The following is a 16618-nucleotide window of genomic DNA, read 5'->3' on the forward strand; positions in this document are numbered from 1 at the left end:
TTTGTTCTGTAGAAGCAGCATTTAATAATAAATAGGTTTCGCGGAGTTTGGTCGCGGGATCGACGTCACATCCTTTTCCTGTGATAGTTTAGGGGCCTACAGTAAACGAAAGCAATGTAGCTCGGCTTTTCTGCATATATGCTATCCAGTGAATGTACAGCTAAAGCCCATGCAGCTTTTCAACAAATAAGAACCGATGATGTGGTGACATCAATACGACAAATGTGAGTTTTGTTTTGTTTTTTTTGAAAAAGCAGCTGTCGGTTGGTCGTATGCGCTAAGGGAGCGTCTGTAAAAATGCGTGTAAGGAAGCAAACGTAGCTAAATATTTGAATCATTTATTTGAAACAGTTTACAGGAAGCATCATGAACTGTGCAAAATCAGTTTCTGTATTTTAAATTTGTCGATGAACATCTTCAATCCCAAAATCCCACAATTCTTTGATGTATGTGGAAATTCTCATGTTTTAAGATCAATTTATGCTGGAATCAACTCATTTAAGACTTCTGTAATATATTTGACAACAATATTTATTTAATAAATAAGGTAGCGTATGTGCGGAACCGTAGTCCACACAGTACTTAAAGCAGAGCCTTAACATTTTTCATCCTGGGCTGTATTTTTTAGTTGTTTTTGAGTTAATCTTTTCACTGACAATAAAAACTATTTTAATCTGCAGAAGATTGCTTTAGAAAGCAAACACCATCATGGGATAAACAGCTTCATAATCCAGTTTATGAGGCAAGCTAAAAACAGTCAATTGCTTCTTGTCACGACTGAAACATACAAAAATGTCATTAAAAATGTCTGGTAGCATGGAGAGGACAGCTGCGAGAGGTGAACTTGTGTATGTGTACCTCATTAAATGTAAATAAACTTTAAAAAATGACCAGTTATTCAGTTATCCACTTATCTTGGCCCCCTGGCCATCCAGTAGCTCTACTCTCCGCTGAGTCATGACAAGTTCATTGCTGATGAGGGCTCAGTCTTCCACTTATAACATCAATAAGCACCTCAACCACAATCGACTTATCATGACTTAGCAGACACCACCCTCTCCTGATGACCAGGAGGCTAAGGTAAGCAGCTAACTGTATATCCAGATGTTTTAGCAGGTATCTTATTTACATTTAGTGAGGTAAACATGCTCACGTTTACCTTCGTAAGGGATTTTCGGTTTTTGGGCAGCAAGACTAAGCGGTTTACTGTGAGTGTTTTTAGCTTGCCTTGTACAATTACATTATGTTTTTGTCTTGATTGAAAAGATAAACCCAAAAACATCTAAAATTAAAATATAGAGCCCAAGTTGAAAATATCAGCTTTCACCTTTAAGTCAAAATTTGAAGTACGTCTTTTACTTCTGTATTGCTTTATTGGGTATTTTAAATTTGGTACGTCAAGTATGTCTTGTTACTAAAATGTGCATTTATATATAAGTAACATTTTCATTGCAGGACTTGTACTTGTAATAGGATATTCCTAGTGTGGTATTTACACTTTTACCGAATTAAAGGATCAGAGTTTGACTCCACCCTGATGCATGTCTGATAGTGAAATATGATATTGACCCCATTCCAGATGTTTCAGTTATGTTCAGAGTCCTGCGATTTGACCCCATCTTATGTCAGAATGCATGATGCACAATCATATTGTATCATTGTGTGGCATCTAGTCGGCTTAGTTGATCAGAATTAATTAAATGCATCTCTTTTGGACCTGCAGAGGTGTTCATGATAATAATCCTTCCTGGTTTTAAAGAGACCGTGCGGGACAATGGAGAGCCACTTAATGCTTTGTGCACAGCTCTACAATTAAATATATCTGTCCCCATTTTAAATGATTAAAATATAGAAAATCAATATGTGACAGTCATTGCTGATATTGTGACCACAAACAAATCATTGTATGGGAAACACTATAGTGTGACCTCTTTAAATAGTCACATTTTTGAATAAACAGATGACATGAAGTAAAATTAATTACTGTAAAATATTTGCAATTTTTTAAAACCTGTTTTCTTCACTGTTGTCAGTTAGTTAAAGCTTGAATTAGATTTTTACTTTGATATGTCAGCAAATATGACATCTAATTATTGGCTTTCCAGAAAGTTACAGCACCCCTGCAGCATAATGATGTGATTCCTGCGGTGAAGCTGGAGAGATGTCTGCAGCCAACAACAACCATGCACAGCGTGTGCTGTCTTCCCTGAACCAGCAGAGGGAAGTAGGTACATTCTGTGACGCTATATTGAAAGTAGGAGGTGAGCAGGTCCACTTGGCACATCGCAACATCTTAGCTTGTTTCAGTCACATCTTCCAAGGGACCAGCACACCCACTGAGCCCCATATGGAGATCAGCCTTAAGGAGTGTCCTAGCGATGGCTTGGAGCTGCTCCTCAACTTTGTCTATACTGGAGAGCTAAAGCTGGAGTTGCAGAATGTGGACAAAGTGCAGCATGCTGCAGCCAGTCTGTGCATACAGGAAGCACTGGTTCTCTGTCAGCAGTTCCAGGAGGCTCGTGTGGATCCTGTACCAGTTAAGCACAAAAGTGGCCGACCTAAAAAGTCCACGTTAGATTGTAAAGTTAAAGAAGAGAATACAACGGCAGCCACCAAAGATGAGCCCGGCTTTGACACCTTCACAGATATTAGCATTGGTGCCATGACGACTACTCGTTCCGGTCGTGTTGTCAAAGGCCCCAGGCAATTGGCTGGTGACAGCACCACTGAGGACTTTACACCCACTGATCACACCAGCAAGGAGACCATGCCTGTTCCTATAGAGAAAGAAAGCGAGGATGTTGGGGAGTGTCAGAGCCCGTACCACTCAAACGATGACCTCAAGGTATGGCATGCATATAAGGAAAAAGTGCAAAAACCTTTAAGAACATGTCTTCATAAATTTCAGACACTGAGCCACAAGAGGTGACACACTGATGTCATGGGATACAGCATAAATTCTGGGGGGGTGGACATATGGGTTCACTGAAAAAACAAGACAAAACACATTTTTAATTCTTGAACCCCTTCAAAAAAATTTGAAGAGTCCTTGACAGGGCAAAACAGAATACTCTGTGGAGTAGAAGTTGGACTACCAGTATGTAGACCATGGTTTGATTTCAGGTCTGTCATTCAGGCTACTTGTCTATGTCCTTCGTCAAGATGTGCATAGAACTGGGTATCAGCCTTGGCTGAGGAATTAATTTGTGATGGGCTGGCGTCTTGTCTAGTGGAAGTCGTACACGCTCATCCATTTCATGCTACAGCATCTGGGGATAAGATCCAGGATTAGTTGGATGACGGAAGCCCCCTATGGCAGTATACCCTGACTAAACCTGGTCTTTTCCCTAAAACCAAACACTGAAGTGTTGTTCTATTTAGGCGTGCACATATTAGCTAGCCTTTCCAAGGGCACATACTTTACAAATGCATAGAGCCGTGGTGCCTAACCTGGGGTCTGAGACCGAAGATCACATTGGAGTCACAAGGTTTTGGCAAAATTAGAAGTGCATGTTATATACAGTGGCTTGCAAAAGTATTCAGCCCCTTGGCATTTCACGCATTTTAATTTATTTATGCTGTTTTAAATACAAAAAGTAAATCAGGTTTCTCAATATAAAAAGTGGAAAATTATGTTCCTTAAACTCAAGCTGAAAACAAATCTCTACAACTTGATATACGAGGTCTGTCAATAAAGCAACGGTCCTTTTTATTTTTTTCAAAAACTATATGGATTTCATTCATATGTTTTTACGTCAGACATGCTTGAACCCTCGTGCGCATGCGTGAGTTTTTCCACGCCTGTAGGTGACGTCATTCGCCTGTGAGCACTCCTTGTGGGAGGAGTCGTCCAGCCCCTCGTCGGAATTCCTTTGTCTGAGAAGTTGCTGAGAGACTGGCGCTTTGTTTGATCAAAATTTTTTCTAAACCTGTGAGACACATCGAAGTGGACACGGTTCGAAAAATTAAGCTGGTTTTCAGTGAAAATTTTAACGGCTGATGAGAGATTTTGAGGTGATTCTGTCGCTTTAAGGACTTTTCACGGTGCGAGACGTCGCTCAGCGCTCTCAGCCGCCGTCGTCAGCCTGTTCAAGCTGAAAACCTCCACATTTCAGGCTCTATTGATCCAGGACGTCGTGAGAGAACAGAGAAGTTTCAGAAGAAGTCGGTTTCAGCATTTTATCCGGATATTCCACTGTTAAAGGAGATTTTTTTAATGAAAGACGTGCGGACGGGTCCGCGCGTCGGGATGCAGCCGACGTGGTGCGGCGGCACAGGAAAAACACCTCCGTGTTGATAACCATTTGTAAAATCCAGGCGGCTTTTGATGGCTTTCAGTGGAGTGAGTATATGAGAAATTGTTTAACAGCAGGACATGTTCCAACTTGTCCTTAAGGCTTCCAACAGAGGTGTTTTTCCTGTGGCGGAGCGTCGCGGCGGCTGCGTCCCGACGCGCGGACCCGTCCGCACGTCTTTCATTAAAAAAATCTCCTTTAACAGTGGAATATCCGGATAAAATGCTGAAACCAACTTCTTCTGAAACTTATCTGTTCTCTCACGACGTCCTGGATCAATAGAGCCTGAAATGTGGAGGTTTTCAGCTTGAAACAGGCTGACGACGGCGCCTGAGAGCGCTGCGCGACGTCTCGCACCGTGGGAAGTCCTTAAAGCGACAGAATCACCTCAAAATCTCTCATCAGCCGTTAAAATTTTCACTGAAAACCAGCTTAATTTTTCGAACCGTGTCCACTTCGATGTGTCTCACAGGTTTAGAAAAAATTTTGATCAAACAACGCGCCAGTCTCTCAGCAACTTCTCAGACAAAGGAATTCCGACGAGGGGCTGGACGACTCCTCCCACAAGGAGTGCTCACAGGCGAATGACGTCACCTACAGGCGTGGAAAACCTCACGCATGCGCACGAGGGTTCAAGCATGTCTGACGTAAAAACATATGAATGAAATCCATATAGTTTTTGAAAAAATAAAAAGGACCGTTACTTTATTGACAGCCCTCGTAAATTAATAAAAGACAATGGGTTGCATAAGTAATGGGCCCCTTTGGTATAATACCTGTCAATAATCAGTTTTATTGCCACTTTTCTTCAGACAAGTCGGGATGGATACATGAACGTTTACAAGTCACTGAATATGTCTTGAATGTTATTTACATCAGTTAGGAAGAAATACAAACAGTATGACACTCTATGGTAAATCTGTGTGGAGTAGACAGTTCTGAAAAACTGAGTGACTGTGCAAGAAGGAGAAGAGTGAGGAAAGCCACCAAGACACTCTGACAACCCAGAAGAAGTTATAGATTTCTCTGGCTATGATTGAAGAAATTGTGCATCATGCAAGTTTTGCATTTTGCATCACCAGTTATACAGCGTGATGATGAAGTGGGACAGAGGAGGATTTTCTTAAAAAAAAAAAAAGACATGAAAGTTCAGCTACAATTTGCCAGAAGGTTCAAATGAAATGCAAGCCTAGATTTGATGTTTGGTGAAAGAAAATCCTCCCCACATAATAGTCCCACACAAATTGTTCAAAGGATTCATAGGACTTTGAATATGATGTTTGCTGACTGAGGCCTTATATTAAATTTCAAGAAGTCATGTATCACAGTCCTTAAAAAAACAAAACAACAAAAACATTCCAACAGTAAAAAACAGTGGTTCAGTGATTGAGAAGACTTTCTGCATATAAATGCAAATGTACAGAATTTTTCTTTGTTGTTATTTTAAAGATGATTGTTGATTGTTTTGGCACTTGTGCTGTTTTCAGATAATTGAGCTTCAAATTGATTTGAGCGACAACAGTGTGAACCAGGTTAATGAGGAAGAAGAAAATGGTGATGCTGGTGACGCCTGGGATTTTGAGGGCCTCGGTAATGACTCATCTGAAGAGTACGAACCTGTCGCCCAAACCAGTTCTGATGCCCCATCCGCATCAACAGCATGGAGGAAAAACACCCAGAATAAAGTGGAAAAACAAGACAATGTGGAGAATGTGGAACAAAATCCTAAGAAGGGATCTGTTCAGTGTCCAATTTGTGACAAATCTTTCAGGAGTAAATACTATCTGAAAGTGCACAACAGGTACTCCAGTATTACATGCTTCAGAGCATTTTTCATTTGGTACTGTATGAGGAAGTCTGCAGTGGTAGAGAAGTATGTGAGGGTGGTGCAGGATATGTACAAGGACAGTGGGACAGTGGTGACATGTGCAGTAGGAATGCTAGATGCATTCAAATTGAAAGTCAAATTACATCTGCAGATGTCATTACATCCGCCAAGGACGTAATAAAATCATCTGCATTTATTTATTTGTCTGTCTATCTGTCTGTTAGCAGGACTATGTCTAAACTACTGCACAGACTTTGATGCAATTTTCAACACAGATACATACAACCCCTGGCAAAAATTAAGGAATCTCCGGCCTCGGAGGATGTTCATTCAGTTGTTTAATTTTGTAGAAAAAAAGCAGATCACAGACATGATACAAAACTAAAGTCATTTCAAATGGCAATTTTCTGGCTTTAAGAAACACTATAAGAAATCAGGAGAAAAAGAATTGTGGCAGTCAGTAACGGTTACTTTTTTAGACCAAGCAGAGGGAAAAAAAATATGGACTCACTCAATTCTGAGGAATAAATTATGGAATCACCCTGTAAATTTTCATCCCCAAAACTAACACCTGCATCAAATCAGATATGCTCATTAGTCTGCATCTAAAAAGGAGTGATCACACCTTGGAGAGCTGTTGCACCAAGTGGACTGACATGAATCATGGCTCCAACACGAGAGATGTCAATTGAAACAAAGGAGAGGATTATCAAACTCTTAAAAGAGGGTAAATCATCATGCAATGTTGCAAAAGATGTTGGTTGTTCACAGTCAGCTGTGTCTAAACTCTGGACCAAATACAAACAACATGGGAAGGTTGTTAAAGGCAAACATACTGGTAGACCAAGGAAGACATCAAAGCATCAAGACAGAAAACTTAAAGCAATATGTCTCAAAAATCGAAAATACACAACAAAACAAATGAGGAACGAATGGGAGGAAACTGGAGTCAATGTCTGTGACCGAACTGTAAGAAACCGCCTAAAGGAAATGGGATTTACATACAGAAAAGCTAAACGAAAGCCATCATTAACACCTAAACAGAAAAAAACAAGGTTACAATGGGCTAAGGAAAAGCAATCGTGGACTGTGGATGACTGGATGAAAGTCATATTCAGTGATGAATCTCAAATCTGCATTGGGCAAGGTGATGATGCTGGAACTTTTGTTTGGTGCCGTTCCAATGAGATTTATAAAGATGACTGCCTGAAGAGAACATGTAAATTTCCACAGTCATTGATGATATGGGGCTGCATGTCAGGTAAAGGCACTGGGGAGATGGCTGTCATTACATCATCAATAAATGCACAAGTTTACGTTGATATTTTGGACACTTTTCTTATCCAATCAATTGAAAGGATGTTTGGGGATGATGAAATCATTTTTCAAGATGATAATGCATCTTCCCATAGAGCAAAAACTGTGAAAACATTCCTTGCAAAAAGACACATAGGGTCAATGTCATGGCCTGCAAATAGTCTGGATCTTAATCCAATTGAAAATCTTTGGTGGAAGTTGAAGAAAATGGTCCATGACAAGGCTCCAACCTGCAAAGCTGATCTGGCAACAGCAATCAGAGAAAGTTGGAGCCAGATTGATGAAGAGTACTGTTTGTCACTCATTAAGTCCATGCCTCAGAGACTGCAAGCTGTTAGAAAAGCCAGAGGTGGTGCAACAAAATACTAGTGATGTGTTGGAGCGTTCTTTTGTTTTTCATGATTCCATAATTTATTCCTCAGAATTGAGTGATTCCATATTTTTTTCCCTCTGCTTGGTCTAAAAAAGTAACCGTTACTGACTGCCACAATTATTTTTCCTGATTTCTTATAAGTGTTTCTTAAAGCCAGAAAGCTGCCATTTGAAAGGACTTTAGTTTTGTGTCATGTCTGTGATCTGCTTTTTTTCTACGAAATTAAACAACAGAATGAACATCCTCCGAGGCCGGTGATTCCATCATTTTTGCCAGGGGTTGTATTAGGCCATGAAAGAATCCATTAAATTTTGGAGGTGATCCGTATGTGTATCTGGATTCTGGATCAAGATTTCACTTTATATTGGCTTTGAAGGATTACATCAAAACTACTTCACAGATTCTCACCAAATTTGCACCACAGACAGATATTAGTGCAAGGAAGGCTCCACTGAATTTTTGAGGTAATCCGGTGTTGCAGACAGAACAGTCTGCCCCTAAAGCTTGGTCCGCCCTGCCTCCACTGTGCATGCATCATTTCGGAGCTCATCTACTCATCTAAATAGAGTCTCTTCACCCACAGCGGTCAAATGAATTATGGGATTATTAACCATCACATGATGAAGGTAAAACCTCTTAAATCATTGTAAAGTCAGTTTTAAGCAGAAATGAGGCCGTTTTAAGCAGAAACGAGGCGATACTTGGTGACGCTTTGAAATGACCAACGAGCAGTGATGTATCAGCTCGCGTAGCTGCGGCGCTCTGATCGCTTCCTTCGTCTTTTATGATGAAATAATGCTGAATTTATGTGGAAATGATTGTTGCACAAAAGCTTCACATATCTGTCGCTGAGACAGATGATGTCTGGAGGCAGTTTGAAGCAGAAACGAGGTGATAATCAGTGAACCGCGGCTAATGACGCGCAGTGAAGGCAGGGGGGACTGATTTTTAAGGGGGACCATTCAGTCGGCGACACTGGATCTATATTCGGATTCTAGATCAAGATTTCCCTTTATATAGGCTTTGAAGGACTATGCCAAATGTACAGTGAGGAAAATAAATATTTGAACACCCTGCGATTTTGCAAGTTCTTCCACTTAGAAATCATGGAGGGGTCTGAAATTTTCATCTTAGGTGCATGTCCACTGTGAGAGACATAATCTAAAAAACAAATTCTAGAAATCACAATGTATGATTTTTTTAAAATAATTTATTTGTATGTTACTGCTGCAAATAAGTATTTGAACACCTGTGAAAATCAGTGTTAATATTTGGTACAGTAGCCTTTGTTTGCAATTACAGAGGTCAAACATTTCCTGTAGTTTTTCACCAAGTTTTCACACACTGCAGCAGGGATTTTGGTCCACTCCTCCATACAGATCTTCTCTAGATCTTTCAGGTTTGGCGTTTCAGCTCCCTCCAAAGACTTTCTATTGAGTTCAGGTCTGCAGACTGGCCAGGCCACTCCAGGACCTTGAAATGCTTCTTACAGAGCCCCTCCTTAGTTGCCCTGGCTGTGTGTTTGGGGTCATTGTCATGCTGGAAGACCCAGCCATGACCCATCTTCAGTGCTCTTACTGAGGGAAGGAGGTTGTTTGCCAAAATCTCGCAATACATGACCCCATCCATCCTCCCTTCAATATGGTGCAGTCGTCCTGTCCCCTTTGCAGAAGAGCACCCCCAGAGTATGATGTTTCCACCCTCATGCTTCACGGTTGGGATGGTTTTCTTGGGGTTGTTCTCATCCTCTAAACATGGTAAGTGGAGTTGATTCCAAAAAGCTCTATTCTGGTCTCATCTGACCACATGACCTTCTCCCATGCCTCCTCTGGATCATCCAGATGGTCACTGGTGAACTTCAAACGGGCCTGGACATGTGCTGGCTTGAGCAGGGGGACCTTGCTGCCCTGCAGGATTTTAAACCATGACAGCATCATGTGTTACTAATGTAATCTTTGTGACTGTGGTCCCAGCTCTCTTCAGGTCACTGACCAGGTCCTCCTGTGTAGTTCAGAGCTTTCTCAGAATCATCCTTACTCCACAACGTGAGATCTTGCATGGAATCCCAGACCGAGGGAGATTGACAGTCACCTTGTGTTTCTTCCACTTTCTAATAAATAATCATAACAGTTGTTGTCTTCTACCAAGCTGCTTGCCTGTTGTCCTGTAGTCCATCCCAGCCTTGTGCAGGTCTACAGTTTTGTCCCTGGTGTCCTTATACAGCTCTTTGGTCTTGGCTATGGTGGACAGGTTGGCGTGTGATTGATTGAGTGTGTGAACAGGTGTCTTTTATACAGGTAACAAGTTCAAACAGGTGCAGTTAATACAGGTAAAGAGTGCAGAATAAGAGGGCTTCTTAAAGAAACATTAACAGGTCTGTGTGAGACAGAATTCTTGCTGGTTGGTAGGAGGTCAAATACTTATTTGCAGCAGTAACATACAAATAAATTATTAAAAAATCATACATTGTGATTTCCAGATTCTTTTTGTTTTTAGATTATGTCTCTCACAGTGGACTTGCACCTACGATGAAAATTTCAGACCCCTCCATGATTTCTAAGTGGGAGAACCTGCAAAACCGCAGGGTGTTCAAATACTTATTTTCCTCACTGTACTTCCCAGGTTCTCACTAAATTTGCACAAAAGATAGATATTAGGGCGTGGATGATCCCACTGAATTTTGGAGGTGACCCAATCCAGATTCTGGATCAAGATATCCCTTTATATAGGCTTTGAAGGATTACTTCAAAACTACTTCATGGATTCTCACCAAATTTGCACCACAGATAGATATCAGGGCATGGAAGATTCTACTGAGTTTTGGAGGTGATCCTGATCCGGATTGGGAGACATCAGAAATCTCTGTTTGCTCTTGTTGTGAGAGTAGGGAGCAGGTTGACACTCACCTGGACAGGGGGAGATGTGCTCTAGAGAGAAGGGGAATGAGTCAGGAGGAGCAAGGTGGAATACATGTGTGTGAATGAGAAGGAGGCTTATGGATGTGAGGGAGGACACGTAAGTGGCTGGTGTGACAGAAGAAGATGCATAGGACAGGGTGAGATGGAGCTGTTTGATCTGCAGGGGTGCCCACTAATGGGAGCAGCTGGAAGAAGAAGAAGATAGTACTTTTACTTTTCAGTATGTGATATTGTCAAATATAAACTATTGCCTTGTTTGCAGGCGACATACAGGTGAGAAGCCCTTTGTGTGTCTCAAATGTGGAAAGAAATACTTCAGGAAGGAGAATCTTTTGGAACATGAGTCCAAAAATTGTGCAAGAGTGCAGGTGAGGAAGAAAACAAACACACATTTTGGAAGTTATCCAAATCCTAAATTATAACAGTACTGATCCTAAAATGTGTCTAATTACAGAAATACTCTTGCCAAACATGCTCCTCAACATTTAATAAAAGGCAAGAGCTACGTTTGCATATAATTTCTCACACAGGAGATTTGCCCAACAAGGTACAGTCTGCATTCAGTATAAATCAAAATAGATTTTTTCCCCTAATTAATGCTTTTCTGGTATTGCATGTTTTTGTTTTCCAGTGTTCTTTCTGTCCTGGGCAGTTTATGCACAAGAGAGACCTGATGGCTCACATGATCAAGGTCCACGGCTTTCCCAAACCACATGCAGTATGTTATATTTGTAATTATATCAATTATATTGTATTGTATTATCAAAAGCAACATACTTAATAGTAAAAAGTAGTTTTATATATTTTAAATGAGTCATACACATTTTCAGCAAGCAAAGATCAACGGGTTTCATAAACAGACACGATCGAGTTTGGAGACAAAAATTCCCCATGTTTGGGTCTCTATAAGAAACCGTGTATTTCTGTGCCTGTTGCTTTAAATCACAATGAGCTGCTGTGAACCACGCCCTCTTTCTGAAGGAGGGGGAGCAGAAGTGATGTAATAGGTGGACTGTCCACCTCTCGTCCATACAGGGCGTGATTTTGTGACACAGTATGTTGCATAAATTTAAGACAAGCTGTTTTTGGTGTCTGTTGTGCGAATAAGAGGGGAAATTCTGCTGACATATGTCACTTTGCAAATGTTTATCATGACGGCTAAACCATATTTAAATTATAGAATCACTTCCAGTGCTTCAATGAATCATGGCTGTTTTGGTGGATAAAGGGGGGACCTAGACAACATGAAGAAGGGTGTCACAATGTTATGGGTGATTGGTGTATAATTTTAATGGGCTTAGTTGAGTAAGGAAGTTGTACCAGTATGAATTATCATGCTAATAAGTGTTAACAGAATTGTTTGTGATTGGTATCAATTGCATGGTGAATTCATTGACCCCACCCCCACCCCCACCCACACACACACACACACACACACATACACACCCACTTGTATTCACATTTACTTCTTGGTGCTTTTCAAATCAAACTGCATGCCATGAATGACAAATAAATGTTTAAATTTGACAAAACGTACTGATTTTTCACTTATCCAGGTCTGCGTCTTATGGTGGTACTGCTACCAGATGGCGTTTGTAGTTTTAAGTTTAAGTCTTTATTGTCATTGCACAGTTATACAGTGTACACCAGCACAACGTAATCGGGGCACGGCCCTCTCCTCAGTGCAACATACATACATTTAAAAAAAAAACAAAACTGTATATTAATACTATAAAAATTATAATAATGCACTCTAAAAAAATGTATTGCATGTGTGGTTGTAATTGCACCTGGCTCGTAACTGAGTGACATAATGTCAATGTCAGATATTTCTGTTTAACAGGGTGATGGCCCTGTTATAGAAACTGTCCCTCAGTCTGTTTGTCCTTGCCCTCAGCATCCCAAACCGTCTGCCTGAGGGCAGCAGCTGAAAGATCCTGTGCCCTGGTTGTGTGTTATCTCCCAGAATGCTGCATGCTCTCCTGAGACAGTGGGTGCTGTATAAATCTTGTAGGGAGGGGAGGGGATGGCCAATAATCTTCTGCGCGGCGTTAATGACCCTCTGTAGTGCTTTCCTGTGTGCCATGGTGCAGCTGGAGAACCACACAGAGATGCAGTACGTCAGCACACTCTCAGTGGAGCAGCGGTAAAAGACGGTCAGCAGCTCCTCCTTCAAGTTGACCCTCTTGAGGATCCTCAGGAAGTGGAGCCGCTGTTGAGCCTTCTTCACAACTGCCGAGGTGTTAGATCTCCATTGGAGGTCTGCATCTACCTGCACACCCAGGAACTTGAAACTGGGCACCCTCTCCACATACTCTCCATTTATGCAGATGGGCTGCAGATCAGTCTTTCTCCTCCTGAAGTCCACAATCACCTCCTTTGTCTTGGAGGTGTTGAGGACCAAGTTGTTCTCTGCACACCACCCAACCAGCCTCTGAACCCCCGCCCTGTACGCCGTCTCATCTCCTCCCGAGATGAGTCCCACTAAGGTGGTGTCATCCGCAGATTTAACGATGACGTTGTCTGGGTGGGTGCTGATGCAGTCGTAGGTGTACAGAGTGTAAAGCAGGGGACTCAATACACAACCCTGTGGAGAGCCGATGTTGAGCCTGAGATGGTTACCGACTCTGACTCTGCACACGGTCAGAGAGGAAGTCCTTGATCCAGCAGCAGATGGTGTTAGGGAGCCTGATGTCCATGAGTTTAATTATCAGTCTGTCCAGGAGTATGATGTTAAAGGCAGAGCTAAAGTCAACAAAGAGCATCCTGGCTGTTCCAGATGGAAGATGGTGGCATGGAGTCCTGTGCAGATGGCGTCCTCCGTCGATCTGTTAGCTCTGTATGCAAACTGATATGGATCGAATGTAGGTGGAAGACAGGACATGATGTGGCGTCGGACCAGTTTTGTTGGGAAGGTGTCGTAGCACGGACCCACAACAGGGGGCGCAAATGAACGGACAATGAGTAAGCCAAAAGGTAACAATTTAATGTTGTGACAACACACAACGTAACACACAGAATTTGTAAAGTCAATTAACACCAGGTGACGTGTGGGCAGGCTCGAAGATAGAAGACCCCGACGAGAGAGAGGCCGCGTCCCACACGGCCTCCACCACCAACGGTCTGAAGAACACCGGAGCCGCCAAGTCCCGAGTCCCCAGGTGACCTCTGTCTTCGGCTGTCGACCCTGGTACTGCTGGCAAAAAGCAGAGACAAGATGAATGAGTGTAAGTCCTTACACTCAGTGGTCCACAGTCTGTACACAGTCAGGAGGAGAACCTCCACCTCCGAATCACACACTCGTGCAGCTCTTGTCTAACCACTTATCTGTTCAGAGAGTGTGGCGCAGTCGTCGTCGTCACGCCACACGCCGAAGTCCCGGATTAGGCAACGTCCACAAGAATAAGGCTGCAAGAGAGATCTGGTTTAGTACACACAAAGTGTCAGATAGCAGAGAAAATACCTCTCGGTAGTCGATTTCTCGGCGGGGAGGTGGAGTTGCAGTCCGGCTTAAGTACTGGTGTAGATGAGTGACAGCTGGTGTGATGAGTGACAGCTGTCACTTCCTCTGGGTCTGGCGCCCTCTCGTGCTTGGAGCCCGCACTCCAAGCAGGGCGCCCTCTGGTGGTAGTGGGCCAGCAGTACCTCCTCTTCAGCGGCCCACACAACAGGACCCCCCCCTCAACGGGCGCCTCCTGGCGCCCGACCGGGCTTGTCCGGGTGTCTTCTGTAGAAATCGGCCAGGAGGGCCGGGTCCAGGATGAAGCTCCTCTTCACCCAGGAGCGTTCTTCAGGTCCATACCCCTCCCAGTCCACCAGATATTGGAACCCCCGGCCCTTAAGACCGTCCAAGCAGGCTCCCCGTCGATGAGCCGGGCAGGAGGCGGCGTGGGTCCAGGTGTACAAAGGGGCGAGGTGTGGTGCGGTTTGATACGGGACACGTGGAAGACAGGGTGGATCCACAGCGAAGCCGGGAGACGGAGCTTCACTGCGGCCGGGTTGATGATCTTGAGGATAGGGAATGGTCCGATGTATCTGTCCTTTAACTTGGGTGAGTCCACACAGAGGGGGATGTCCTTTGTTGACAGCCACACTTCCTGCCCGGGCTGGTACGTGGGGGCCGGGGACCGTCGGCGGTCTGCATGGGACTTGGCCCTCGTCCGGGCCTTTAACAGGGCAGAGCGGGCGGTCCGCCACACCCGGCGACATCTCCTGAGGTGGGCCTGGACCGAGGGCACACCGACCTCTCCCTCCACCAGCGGGAACAATGGGGGCTGGTACCCCAAACACACCTCAAAAAGGGGAGAGGCCGGTAGCAGACGAAACTTGGCTGTTGTGGGCATACTCGATCCAGGCCAGATGGTGACTCCAGGCCACCGGATGTGCAGAGGTGACACACCGAAGGGCCTGCTCCAACTCCTGGTTGGCCCGCTCTGCCTGGCCGTTGGTCTGGGGGTGGTACCCGGACGAGAGACTCACGGTGGCCCCCAGCTCCTTGCAGAAACTCCTCCACACCTGTGAAGAGAACTGGGGACCACGATCTGAGACAATGTCCGATGGTATCCCATGCAGCCGCAAGACGTGATGGACCAGGAGGTCTGCTGTCTCCTGGGCCGTCGGGAGCTTTGGGAGGGCCACGAAGTGGGCCGCCTTGGAGAACCGGTCCACTATCGTGAGGATTACGGTGTTGCCCTGGGACGGCGGGAGGCCCGTGATGAAATCCAGGCCGATGTGAGACCAGGGGCGATGAGGCACTGGCAGGGGTTGGAGGAGGCCCGTCGTCCTCCGATGGTCTGCCTTGCCCCTGGCGCAGATGGTACAGGCCTGGATGTAGTCCCGGACGTCGGTTTCCAGGGACGCCCACCAGAAGCGCTGCTGGACTACTGCCACGGTCCTACGCACTCCGGGATGACAGGAGAGCTTGGACCCGTGACAGAAGTCCAATACGGCAGCTCTTGCCTCTGGTGGGACGTACAGTCTGTCCTTGGGGCCAGTCCCCGGGTCCGGGCTCCTGGTCAGGGCCTCCCGGACGGTCTTCTCCACGTCCCAGGTAAGGGTGGCCACGACAGTGGACTCTGGGATGATGGTCTCGGTGGGGTTCGACAGCCCCGCTTTGGCTTCTTCTTCGTGCACCCGGGACAATGCATCTGATTTTTGGTTCTTGGTCCCGGGGCGATATGTGATCCGGAAATCAAAGCGCCCGAAGAACAGAGACCAGCGGGCTTGCCTGGGGTTCAGCCGCTTGGCGGTCCGGATGTACTCCAGGTTCCGATGGTCAGTGAAAACCGTGAAGGGCAACGACGCCCCCTCCAGCAGGTGTCTCCACTCTTCAAGAGCCTCCTTCACCGCAAGAAGTTCCCGATTGCCAACGTCATAGTTCCGTTCAGCTGGGGTCAACCTGCGGGAATAAAAGGCACAAGGATGGAGAACTTTATCAGCCTCCACGCTCTGGGACAGCACGGCTCCTATCCCTGAGTCAGAGGCGTCCACTTCTACTACATACTGGCGATCAGGATCAGGCTGCACCAGAACTGGTGCAGTCGAGAACCGGCGTTTCAACTCCTGGAACGCGGCTTCGCACCGATCCGACCAGGTGGAGGGGACCTTGGTGGAGGTCAGGGCAGTCAGGGGGCTAACTACCTGACTGTAACCTTTAATGAACCTCCTGTAAAAATTTGCAAAGCCGAGGAACTGCTGTAGTTTCCTGCGGCTTGTTGGTTGGGGCCAATCTCTCACCGCCGCAACCTTAGCCGGATCAGGGGCGACGGAGTTGGAGGAGATGATGAACCCCAGGAAGGACAAAGAAGTGCGGTGGAACTCGCACTTCTCACCCTTCACAAACAGCCGGTTCTCCAACAACCGCTGTAGGACCTGACGTACATGCTGG

General features: G+C 44.8%; 1 protein-coding gene across 3 annotated transcripts in view; it reads left to right on the forward strand.

Moving 5' to 3' along the window:
* The first annotated feature begins 86 nt into the window (after positions 1–86).
* zbtb48 (zinc finger and BTB domain containing 48) overlaps positions 87–16618 on the forward strand; it is a 29976-nt gene continuing 13444 nt past the window's right edge. Inside the window, exons 1-6 of one of the 3 annotated variants that reach the window (XM_034173422.1) lie at positions 87–224; positions 2106–2845; positions 5783–6096; positions 10994–11099; positions 11186–11278; positions 11363–11449. In XM_034173422.1, coding sequence (XP_034029313.1) covers positions 2162–2845; positions 5783–6096; positions 10994–11099; positions 11186–11278; positions 11363–11449 — 1284 coding nt within the window. In that variant the 5' untranslated portion in view covers positions 87–224; positions 2106–2161. The remainder of the gene's footprint in view (positions 225–2105; positions 2846–5782; positions 6097–10993; positions 11100–11185; positions 11279–11362; positions 11450–16618) is intronic. The other 2 variants (XM_034173421.1, XM_034173424.1) reach the window with 2 other exon arrangements.

This window comes from Thalassophryne amazonica, chromosome 6, assembly GCF_902500255.1.
Source record: "Thalassophryne amazonica chromosome 6, fThaAma1.1, whole genome shotgun sequence".
Lineage (NCBI taxonomy): Eukaryota > Metazoa > Chordata > Actinopteri > Batrachoidiformes > Batrachoididae > Thalassophryne > Thalassophryne amazonica.